An 11690-nucleotide genomic window follows, 5' to 3' on the forward strand; every position below is an offset into this window, starting at 1 on the left:
CTAACCTAAAAAGTTCAGTACCAACAGCAAATGTCATCTTCTGCAGACAGTCGAGTGATATAGCCCCGGTCAGTACTACCACACTGTACACTGGGTACAGGAATCTGGAACAATGTCACACTGTAGCAAAAGCATTTATCAAAATTTATTTACTTGATATGACGTCACAGTATCAAAAGTTGACATGGAAAAAAATCCTCAATGATATTTTAAAAATTTACTTTTTTATATTACATTATACATATATCTATATATATACAGTATAGTTATTTTCAAATATCTCGGCAGCCCAAGATCACCGCAGTGTTGTGGAGTCCCCCCCAACCGCAAACCAGTACCTGTTTTAGTTCCACTAGCGCCCTGAACGAGATTACTATAGCACCCCTTTTGGCCCAGCGTCCTAGGCTGTTGCGCCCTGGGCTGTTGCGCCCTGGGCTGTTGCACCCTGGGCTGTTGCACCCTGGGCTGTTGCGCCCCAACCATAACATTAGCCCTGGCCACACTTAAAATTGCTTCGAGCCTCTGAATGTTTAATTTCCGCAATACCTCTCTTCCTTGTGCGGTTGCAACATGAATACAGCCAGCCAGAGCGCCAGGGGCAGTAAGGCGAGCCAGTACGGCACGCAGAAACCGGCGCGAGCTGTGGACCGTGGAGCCACAGCGGTGCACGCGCCCAGCAACAGTGGGCACGACAGGGAAAGGACCTATTTGTGTACAAAAATTAGGTCCCAGTGTGATATAACAATGCTAGTTTAGGAACTGTGTAAATGACTTTCCCGCTTAAATTTACACAAATTAGGAATATTGCATTAAAACTCTTTTTTAAGAAATTGCGAAAAAAAAACATTATGATAAAAAAATATTAATCGCCATAAATTATAGGAATAATATTAATATTTAAAATATTTGTACAAATGAAATGTAATTAATATTTATTATCAAACTCACCCAAACAATATTAAAATTCAAGAAGCCATTAACAAAGTAATAAGTCCAGGGTTCCACTCCGTACAGATCAGGTCCGTGTTCAGTGAATATGTTATATGCGACAATGTTCCATGGAGCGACAACGAGACGTCCGTAATGCCATGAGTCCACCGCCACTGTAGGCAACAGTATCACTAACAGAGATATAACTGACCACTTAATGAACTCTGTGTATTGCTTTTTAATTATTAACATATCTATTGCTATTGGCAAGCCTAGGATTGCAGTAAATGGCCAACCTGAAAGGAAAAAAATAATTCTCATTATTAAAGGGAAAGTAAAAGGTGATAAAACCACCAATATTGTAAATATCCAAATCTCTTAAGTATTTCACTTGATTTGTATGATTGATTCATATTAATCTATCTCTCAATTTCTAATCACAATACACTTACTAAGTAACGTAGTAATAGCGGTAAGCACCACAGCATATGGATATCTTTTCCGCCACCAGCAAGCGAGCGCTGCAGCAACCAGCGCGGAGCTCCACGCGGATGGCAACATCGCGGCGGAGCTCGCGAACATGCCCGCCGCCGGCAGTGTCAAACAGAGCCACACACGACCCACGTGCACGCCAAACTCGTGGCATATAGCTCTAGATATACAAACAAATCTGGATTAGTGAGAATCTAAGGGATCGCAATATTTTTCTTAAAAAGTCCAAACACTGACTGTCACTTATAGAGGTTTCTTGCTTATCCAGGTTCAACTGTAATTGTTTAGTATTACAAGTAACCTTCACTTAATTTTATAAATTATTTATTGTATTATACTAATTCTACAACAAAACTGTAACCCGGTGGCAAAGGCTGACAGTACAGACTTCTGTTTACAGCCGTCAAATCTCTAGTTTAAGGCATCTACACATCTCCACATACAGGTTCACATATTAGTTTTAAAACAACATTCCATTTCCTGAGGTTCAGACTCTCTAGCCTCATTTGAATTTGTACACTCTTATTTAATATATAATTTAAAACATAATAAGTCTTATTACTCAACTGATCTAAAAACAGCTAAACACTCATGTACATTCGTCCGGTGGCGGCACAGACTAGTTTCGAGCCCATCGGAGGCCCTTCATGAGGATGAGTGGTGGTATTATTTCGCGGATGCGGCCCGTTGCTCACCACCGCCACCGGACGAATATATATCAGTGTTTAGCCGTTTTTAGATCAGTTAGTATTAGTATTATAATGTCTCATGAAAGTTTGAATAATTTAATAGTCTTATTACTCACTTGTAAAACATGAAATCAGCACATGCAGATAAAGTAGCCAGTATTATTCTGACAGTATAAAATACAGTTACAGGAGCCATTATGTAGGACAATATTTTTGCAGGTAACGCAAACAGCCACAGTGGCATGTATGACCGTATTGCATATTCAGGACTGTACTCCCATGTTTGTAAGCCACTGCCATATACTGAAATATACACGTGTGATTAATTTTAATATAAGTATAGTTCTTTTTAAATATATTATTAGCCTAAGGAAGTTAAGAACCACCATGATATCTGAAAACTACCATAGCTTTAGCCATAAATATGTATTGTGTTATTTTTTTATTAAGTAATAAGACATTACTTTTTTTAACATTGAACCTTTTTACTTAGTTTTTAAAATTACAAACCTTCTCGAACATATAGAGTAACCTAGAAATATACCCCAATCAACAAGATAATCAAATGCTGGTCTAAACTATTTTTTTCAAGAGGTATAATTGCAAAGCCAGTGTTTAAATACACTTACCGAGATAATGCAATGGTTCCCAATAGTTATATGTTTCATCACAATCTGATATGTGGCTCCAATAAGCTGCTAAAAGTCGAGAAGTCAACAAAAGTCCCAGTGCTACCGCACCTCCAGGATATGCTATACTGCGTAAGTCTGACGGGGCGTTCGTCATAAGGAATTCACTGCAAATAATGCGCTTCGGTAGTAAATGAGGTTAACTATGACGACAACTTAGATATTTGCGATACATAATTCTAATAGTCTTAATTCTTAACGATTAATTCTAATATTATTAAAACCCAAAAGTAGGCAGCCTACGCCTTATTATTAATCCTTTTTACCTTTCGCTAGATTTACGAGTTTTCTTTCCCTTACTAAAACTAGCTGATCTCTTAGTCCCATTTTTGTTATGTATACTTCTTTGTCTAGCTGTTAATGGCATTTAGGTAATATGTTTATAAGAAATAATTGAATCCGCTTCTTAAATTAATTTGTAAATATCTTTTAGATAAAATACAAATAATAGTCTGTTTTGTGTTTGATATCAAATTGACAATGACAACTCGAACACGACCTTTTTTAATAACGAAAAAAAATATGCTATACATGTTCTGCCAACGACGAAAAATACAATAAAAATTACAATCAACATCATCACCCCAGTCCTTATCCCACTCACGTATGGTCGGCGCACCAGTTTTCGTCTTCTACATTGATCTATCTTCCGTCATCTCATTCCTCAGTCCCTTCTTGATCATGTTATCTTTCCCACAATCCATCCATCGTATCAATTGATTCCCCAAGTTAGCATTTCGTTCTGATGAATTTTGAAGAGCATTGATCTTACTAATGTTATAAATGCGAATTATTAGATGGATGGATGGATGGATGTTTGTTAGAAGGTATCTCAAAAATGGTTGCACGAATATCAGTAAAATTGATGAATGTAGAGATAGACCTTAGTCTTTAAGACTAAGTTCTACTAAATAAGTCTTTTTTTCAATTCCGACAGCTTTTATTATATAAAATAAAAAATAAAATGAAGTCAACATTTATTTAATCATACTTTAAACAAATTGTAGGTACTTTGTTATAACAAAATAATAGATATCTTTCTACACTGTTAAAAGTAACAGTCCAACTTAAACAATATGTCATACAATTGTTTCATCATCTACCTTATATCTTAAAATGAGACTATGATAGAAATCGTAAATTAAATTCATATTTTGCTCTTCATTGGAAATGGAAGTTGCCAGTACATATGACCTAATAAAAATAACATAATATTAGTATCATTCATATCTTTATTACTTTTCTATGATAAAGTTATTAAGAAAATTTTCAAATTGAAAGATTAATGCATATACAACCTTTTAGGTATTGTTTTATTAAAATTACTAAACTTTCTAATATTTTACTTGTTTTTTTTATGGAGTACTTAAAAATTATTGTTTTTGTTAAACATTCAATTGTTTTATCTGGAAATGCTTCATAATGCTGCATTAATGATTGACGATTGCGATGATTTGTTGAAAATAATCACAACATATCTGTTTTAGAAGAACAGACATTCATATTTTTGTCTATGTTTAAGTTTTTTTTTATTCATCAACAAATATACAAACTAACATTCCTAATTATAGTTAAGAGAACATCTTTAACAGTGAGACTTTAGGTAACTTGTGCTGGTGATTTTTCTCTTCTTTTTGTAAGTCTAGGGCATTTAAATGCATGCACATTTTATTGAGATATAAATAAATATTATAACATATATTTCATTTTTTCCTTCTACTTCTAACTACCATCCATCCTGGATCCTGATCTTCATCCATGGGTTCAACGGTATCATTGTTCTGTCTTGATGATGATGCTTCACCACCATTCATGTTTTGCGTTTGATCATTGCAGTTATCATTGTCATCTTCACTGCTACTGGTACTATCATCATCAGGATTTCCATGGCACTGAAAAAATAAAAATCTATGAAACAGTATTCACAAAGTTAACCAATAGAGGTTTGTAGACTTCACTTTGATTTAGCAGATGCACATCACTCTTGCCTATTCCCCTTTCATACATTGAAGCATTCATGCTTTTTTTTTGTAATTGGTACCAAAATAAAATCTACATGATGATGGAATTCCTTTACCATGGGAGCAATCAATATTCAGTTGACACAGTGAGAGTTTATACTGGGGTAAAGTAAACTTAGAAGATAATGTCTTACTTGTGGCGGCACTGAAGAATGCATGGGTACACTTAGCCAGATCTGACATTTAGGCAATGCTTCTATTCTAGCCCGGAGCTCATCATGTCTGCCTTCTTTTAGTAGTTCAAGGTATAATAAGAGTAGCGTTGCTATTTCTGAAATTGAACATTGATATATAAATTGTGTATGTAACATTATAGCATGGTTAATCGGCTACTACTTCACCTATCGTTTAATAACTACAATAAAAGGTTAAACGAAATAAAAACCTATTTACCTTTAGTTGAGTTGTCATGGCATGCAGTATCAAACTCTTCATCCATCAAATCTTCCAACAATTCTGTGAGATCCTCCCTGTCAACAATGTTCTCTACACAATATCTTGCTATGTATACTGACATCAGCTGAGCAGTCTGAAACATAGTTTCCATGGTAGAACTATGGCATGCGTTTTCGTTTAATTCGTAAACGGTACGGAATATGGTCCATTCTACCAACTGGACTCTTCGCTATATCATTTTAATGTTATTAATTACTTCATTAGAATTTTTCAACGCCTTACCTTTATACCTCCTGGTGCACCCATTCCATGTTCAACAGCTAATTGCAATGCTGTCCAGTTATTAAGAAGTAAGTCCACAATAGGTTTAAAATCATCGTATAACATTTTGTTTATGGTATGGCACGGTAATTCTTAACACATTACTGTACTTTTATTTATTAATTGATAAATTAAATAAATATTGAAACCATAAATAGGATCATAACCTTATTTATGACAACTTTAAAAAAATCGATCGTCTGTCATCTTCTCTGCCACAGATCAAAGAGTATCTAAAAGATAATTACAGATAAAAGAAGGCGTCAAACTGGGAATAACAGAGATGTGTCTGTGTCTTGGACACACACTCTTTGTTTAAAAAAAATTACACTGACAAACTGACAGATGACAGATGTAAACAAAATCATGAATTGGTCTTAGCGCGCGAGTTACATTACAATTATAAAAAAGTATTTATCAAGAAAAAAATGAGCGAAGAAATAAATGTTAGATTTGTAATACCAAAGGAATGTGTTTCTGAGGATGACTGCTGCGAAGAAATGAAACTGGCTTTTACAGTAAGTGTAGCACGTCGTGGTTTTACCCTGCACAAGAACTTTTAAGAAATATTACTAAAGTACATAACAGTTATAATGTTTACGTACCTGCTCGAGATCGTAACTTTGTCTATTGCTGGAGCTACTTACTGGTTAGATTCAGATTGTTCCTTTCGGTACTCTAATATTGCCTTATTCTACGACTTGCAAGATACATTTTGGATCTTCACTACTGTAACCATCAAAGCAGAGCAAAAAAAAAAGTACAGCTACCCTCTCCTGTTTTCTTTCACTTGAGCAGGAGTATGAGGTATTCTATAGAATACCCTAATCCATCAACAAAGTTTTATTTTCTTATCAATATTTTTCTAATTTAAAATATTTTCTCTTGCAGGCATGTGAACCACACATTGGAGGAGGCTTAAAACCGAGATGGGTACATGAAAAGACTTTTACTGAATTTAATAATCTAACTAAAAGAGATGTTTTTGTTTTATCTCAATTTGATGGAGAAATATTTCAGAAGCTAAAGGCAACAAAATGTCTGTAAGTAAATTTTCTATTTCCTCGTTGAGAGAGTCATGGGCCACAGCTAGTTTTTTTAAATTACTTTTTATGCTTTTAAGGTTAGTGGGACCACGATGCTTGGCATGTTCATTAATAGAAGGGACACCAATACCACAGGGTCCGGGGCCTGTCTTCACAATTGCTATGAGAGGCCTTATCATAACCGCTAGTGGATTGACTAAATCAAAAAAGGTAAAGAGTTGTAACTGCTCTTAAAATAATATATAATATATTTGCGGGTGGCACAAGATTGGTCATCGTGGCGATCTTTGGGGGAGGCCTATGCCCAGCAGTGGGCGTCTCATGGCTGAGTAGATAGATAGATAGATAGATATTTGTTCATCTATTTGTATAATTCCTGGTAATTTCAGGAAATTATACAACAAAAAGTGCACTGGATGGGTGGCATTTATAAACCGGAATTGACTGAAAATACAACGCATCTTGTTGCTGATAATGTCATTTCAGACAAGTATATTGTGAGTATTTTATTATTACTATTAAAAGATATAGATATTAACTCAATAGTGTAATAGAACTACAAGAAATTAAAATAAGTTATGAGCTGAGTAAACTACCTCTAACCTTTGCATCAACACATACTGAGCCATTGACGTAACTGGCATACATAAATCATACTGGCATGAAATTTGTTTTAGACCGAAAAAGAAGACATAAGTCAAACTATTATCAAAAAATTTAGTTAGACTTAAGCTCACTGGGTCAGATAATATTGTCAGTCTATAAATTATGATAGCTCATTAGCACTCTACTGTGAGTTTCTTAAGTGTCACTAGATCCTTGTAATACCATAGATTTTTGGTTATGTTTTTTCTGTTATTTTCTGACAGAAATAACCAAGCATCTCTTACCAGCTCAGTGCTTCTCATACTATAATGATTTGTGTTTGACAGCAATCAGTAAAGAAAGGTATACCAATAATGAAAGAAAGTTGGATAGAAGCGGTATGGTCAGCTTCCCTTAAATACAACATCAATGGAGCCTCAACAGATTTCAATGAGCATCGCTTACCACCATTCTTCAATCTTAATGTAACAACGTCTGGACTAAGTAGGAAAGAGAAACATTTGATTACAACACTGGTCAATGATAATGGAGGAATTTTCTCTGGTGCTTTCCAAAGTGAGACCACCGATGTTGTGGTACTTACCAAGTAAGTTTTGTTCGCCTTATCATCATCAGCTCACTATAAGTCCTCACTAATGGACATAGTCATCCATGATGGCCCAGTGTGGATTGGTTGACTTCCCACATATCTGAGAAGAAATTCAAAGATAGGTTGCATCATGATGTTTTCCTTCACCATAAGAACGTCGGATAAATGTAGATATGTAAATGGAAAAACACATTGGTACATGATGAGGTTTTGATTGATTGATTAATTTAATATAATATCTTGCAATTTCCTTAATGTTAATAGTAGTAGATAGATAATAGAAAAAGGAGAAGATGGCGAAAAAAAAAAACTTCCATGCCATTATTTTTACCCTTCATGCTGTTTTAAGATAAAGTTCATATTTTATTATTAAAAACTAATATGCATAGGTTGTGTTATGAAAGAGTTATTGTAACTTTATTTTATTTGTAGTATTTATGTATATTGTTTATGTATCAGAGACAACGTGGGCAGTGAGAAGTACAAAGCTGCGCTGGAGTATGGCAAAGCTTGTGTGGTGCCCGGCTGGGTGCGGGACTCGGCAGCGCGGGGCGTTGCCTTGCCTATGGCCAAGTACAAAGTGCTCGGTGCCTCGACGTCATCACCCTTAGCTGAGCACCGCTTGCCTGATATGAGTAAGTTAATTAATGAATTACAATTTGCACTCAATTCCATCTCTTAGTAGATATCAATATTTTGAGGGTTCCAATGCATTCCTTAGAGATCTAGAACATGCTTCTATTGCATCGAGGTTGTCCTCCAAGGGGGGTTTAGTAGGTCAAACCCCACAAAACCATGTCAAGTCTAGTTTGTTGTAGGGTATCTTTTCGAAGATTTCCCACCGATACCAAAAACAGATATAAATGTTTTAAGATATTTTAGCGGCTCTTAACTTTGCGCGAGTTCGCGGAACTCAATATTAGGTGTTATGAGGTATATATGGGGTATTTGATCTGTCAAGATATTTGAAAAGAACTATACCACTGCTTACAACTAAACTATTTTTATGCTAACATAATTATTTGTATTTCAGGTCTTAATTTCTCTAGGATAACAAATTCTAGACCGCCTAGTAATTTTGTCGATGAAACTAGATCTGTTGATTTGACAACATTATCGGGTAGAGGAAAGGTAATTGCAATTTAACTTAAAATACTTTAATGTATCGATACTTGTTAAGATACTTAGTTTTTGTATACATTTGTTTCCAGCTGTCACAAGAAAGCAAAAGATTGAGTGACGTCGACAGAGAAATTATTTCCGAATTTGAGAAATTCGACATGAGCTGTTTAAAAAAGGCTGGACCTATTTTTGATGGTTTTTGTGTAAGTTGGAATAAAAAATCTTTAAAGTCATTATTTCAATGTTACTTATTTGTATGTTTGTACTTAATAATCTCCGAAACTGTTGAAACGATTTGAAAAATTCTTTGACTTTTAGTAAGTTACATTATCCCCGGGTAACAGGCTATCTTACTAATATTATAAATGCGAATGTTTGGATGGATGGATGGATGTTTGTTTGAAGATATCTCTGGAACGGCAGAACGGATTTCGCTGAAATTTTGCACAGATGTAGAACAATCTGGAAGGACACTTAGGCTAATAATTTAGTTTTTTTTTTAAATACAGCGCGGTTGGAGTCCTGGGCCACAGCTAGTATTTTATAATTTCTAGACGAAGTCGTGGGCTACTGGTAGTAGTATATTTATTTAATATGCATTAGATCTGGGTGAGTGGTCTAGAGGGGTTGTGTCGCGAGCGCGCAGCCGCGTGCGTGTCGCGGTGCGGGGGCGTGCGGTACGACGGTGCGGGCGAGCGCGTGACGCACGCGGCTGCGGGCACGCGTGCGGCTGCGGCGGCGGCTGCGCGCGCACTGCCGGCTGTACCGGTGCTTAGTGCGGTGTGGTTGCTGCGCAGTGCGGAAGCCGGGAGACCGCTGCCTGAGACAGAGGTTAGTTATATTTAATCGTTGGCTTCTGAAACCAAAAACTTGTTATCTTTGATAATAATATAAGATTTTGGTGTCAGAAATCAACCATAAGTCGATTTTGTTGTGCAAAGCGGTAACTAAATTATGCCATCAATGATAGATAAATATAAAAGTTTATATGGAAGGATGGATGTCTGTGTTTATTTAATTCGCCGCGGACGGAGTCGCGGGCGACAGCTAGTATATACAGCAAAAAAAATGCTGGTGGCTGCTTTAGTAATTATAATTTTTAAACTATGTATTGTTGCAGTTTTTAATGGAACCGGAGCCATCAACGCCGGTGAAGTCAAGCGCTCGTAAGCCTCTTGCGGAGGCTGCATCTCCGATGAGTAAGCGCAATCTGCAGCTGCTCCGCCTGCCGCCGCCCACACCGGAGCCCTGCGTCTCCGCTCCCACGGAGCACCCGGAGCACCCGGAGCACCACGATGACATCGTCAATCATTACTTAAGCCGTGAGTCACTTTTACTGTAAGACATTTAACTTAGTGAAGATCATATTTAATTACCATTGAAGAAACCTTTGGTGACCATTGAACCACTTTAAATTTGAAAGTTAGCCCCTTTTCCACTAATCGATTAGCAGTTACGATCAGTGGAATTGGTACATGTCTTATATAAAAATATATAAAGAGAGGGCTATTGTGTATACAAATGTGTTCAGGCTATTTATGATATAGAAAATGTACCGGAAGCTGTGAGAGAGAAGACGCCGGAGATGGCGGCGTCCAACGCGACTCTGCAGCCCGGGATACCTGACATCACCGAGGATCTGCCAGAAGATCCCACTGAAGAGATTGAACAGATATTCAGAGGTTGTATTATTTCATACAATCTTTTTTGTATATGACAGTTTGGATGGATGTATGTTACCAGGTAACTCTAGATCGGTTGAATGGAGATGGTACGAAAAAAATAAACATTGTTTTTTAATTTGACTAATGACAGATGACAGCCCACTCTTGATGCTAGCGCCATCTACTAAGAGCTTTTAATTTTTCTCCTCATTCCGACGTCTTATTATGAAAGAAGAAATTCAAAGATGTATGAAGTCAACGTCTGGCGAGGACTATGGTCGGAGTGATGTCAGAGGTGATGACATGCTTGGTGGACATGTTCAGGTGTGAAGCTGGAGGTGCAGGGTCTGGAGGAGGAGGCGGTGTGCGAGGTGGGGGCGGAGGTGTCGGCGGCGGGGGGCGTGCTGTGCGCGGCGGGGGCGGGCGGGGCGTACGTCCTCGTGCCACTGGACTTTGACCCCGACGACCTTGTTACAACTACCGCTGAGCCGGTCACAGTATTCTGGGTGGTGAGCAAATACAACTTCAACATAAATATTTCTTTGATAACTTCGTCGAGTTTTTTTTTTAAATATATTTTAATTAAAATTTTTATGAGAATGAGAATTATTTATATTTTTATTAAAATCCACACAAAATATTCCTTAGTTAAAAATCTGATGTCTTTCTGAATCGTGTTTAATGCGACAAGTAAAAAAAAATTATATTGTCACGTTGTATCGATTATCATAGTTTTAGTTAGAATTGAATATTTGTTGCAGAAAGACTGCCTGTGCCAACAAGAGCTGCTGCCGCTGCAGTACTACCACAGGCCGGTGCGCGCGACGTGGCGCGGCGCCCCGCTGGCCGGCGTCGTGGCCAGCCTCAGCACGTATAGCGGCGTCGAGCGCGCCTTCCTTGATGAGCTCGCCAAGCTGCTCGGCGCCACGTAAGTCATTATACCAATTTCTTGTTTACTCTTCAATTTACATGAAGGAATGTTATGGTTAACCGTGGGTTTCTGACATCGAAATCTATGTATACAATGTATCGTCAACCCTGTGATTTTTTTTACAACACAGAGGTTAATAATAATATGTTTTAAAGGTAGATTTTGACCTCAGAAATCCACGGCAAGACGACCTT

At 37.1% G+C, this 11690-nt stretch overlaps 3 protein-coding genes across 3 annotated transcripts in view; 1 reads left to right on the forward strand and 2 right to left on the reverse strand.

The window, feature by feature from the left end:
* Positions 1–3267, reverse strand: part of Alg9 (alpha-1,2-mannosyltransferase Alg9) — a 5318-nt gene extending 2051 nt beyond the window's left edge. Inside the window, exons 1-7 of the mRNA XM_013307845.1 lie at positions 3067–3267; positions 2741–2907; positions 2228–2414; positions 1383–1582; positions 949–1226; positions 547–704; positions 6–104 (exon numbers count right to left, since the gene is read on the reverse strand). Coding sequence (XP_013163299.1) covers positions 6–104; positions 547–704; positions 949–1226; positions 1383–1582; positions 2228–2414; positions 2741–2907; positions 3067–3167 — 1190 coding nt within the window. The 5' untranslated portion in view covers positions 3168–3267. The remainder of the gene's footprint in view (positions 1–5; positions 105–546; positions 705–948; positions 1227–1382; positions 1583–2227; positions 2415–2740; positions 2908–3066) is intronic.
* A 1010-nt stretch (positions 3268–4277) lies between these two features.
* LOC106114744 (uncharacterized) lies at positions 4278–5756 on the reverse strand. Its single transcript, XM_013308060.1, has 4 exons — positions 5500–5756; positions 5215–5350; positions 4956–5092; positions 4278–4692 (listed from the first exon to the last, which is right to left on the reverse strand). Exons 1-4 carry the CDS (start codon positions 5602–5604, stop codon positions 4504–4506), a joined length of 567 nt encoding a protein of 188 aa, XP_013163514.1. The 5' UTR covers positions 5605–5756; the 3' UTR covers positions 4278–4503.
* Positions 5757–5858: 102 nt separating this feature from the next.
* On the forward strand, positions 5859–11506 carry mus101 (mutagen-sensitive 101). The gene is made up of 13 exons (XM_013308061.1): positions 5859–6056; positions 6430–6581; positions 6662–6794; positions 6974–7081; positions 7517–7776; positions 8239–8414; positions 8813–8910; positions 8991–9104; positions 9505–9732; positions 10022–10223; positions 10449–10583; positions 10890–11074; positions 11327–11506. The coding sequence occupies exons 1-13, from the start codon at positions 5967–5969 to the stop codon at positions 11495–11497; spliced, it is 2052 nt and encodes a 683-aa protein (XP_013163515.1). The 5' UTR covers positions 5859–5966; the 3' UTR covers positions 11498–11506.
* Positions 11507–11690: the final 184 nt, after the last annotated feature.

The sequence above is a fragment of the Papilio xuthus genome, unplaced genomic scaffold (assembly GCF_000836235.2).
Source record: "Papilio xuthus unplaced genomic scaffold, Pxut_1.1 DF828037.1, whole genome shotgun sequence".
Taxonomy (NCBI): domain Eukaryota; kingdom Metazoa; phylum Arthropoda; class Insecta; order Lepidoptera; family Papilionidae; genus Papilio; species Papilio xuthus.

Excerpts from the sequence above, each read along its gene's own strand:
- LOC106114744 (XM_013308060.1), bottom strand. The coding sequence starts at position 5,604 with ATGTTATACGATGATTTTAAACCTATTGTGGACTTACTTCTTAATAAC. Across the intron at positions 5,351-5,499 it reads GTGCACCAGGAGGTATAAAG|ACTGCTCAGCTGATGTCAGT; the intron begins GTAAGGCGTTGA and ends ACTATGTTTCAG. Across the intron at positions 4,693-4,955 it reads ATTCTTCAGTGCCGCCACAA|TGCCATGGAAATCCTGATGA; the intron begins GTAAGACATTAT and ends TTATTTTTTCAG.
- mus101 (XM_013308061.1), top strand. The coding sequence starts at position 5,967 with ATGAGCGAAGAAATAAATGTTAGATTTGTAATACCAAAGGAATGTGTT. Across the intron at positions 8,911-8,990 it reads CATTATCGGGTAGAGGAAAG|CTGTCACAAGAAAGCAAAAG; the intron begins GTAATTGCAATT and ends ATTTGTTTCCAG. Across the intron at positions 10,584-10,889 it reads GATTGAACAGATATTCAGAG|GTGTGAAGCTGGAGGTGCAG; the intron begins GTTGTATTATTT and ends GGACATGTTCAG.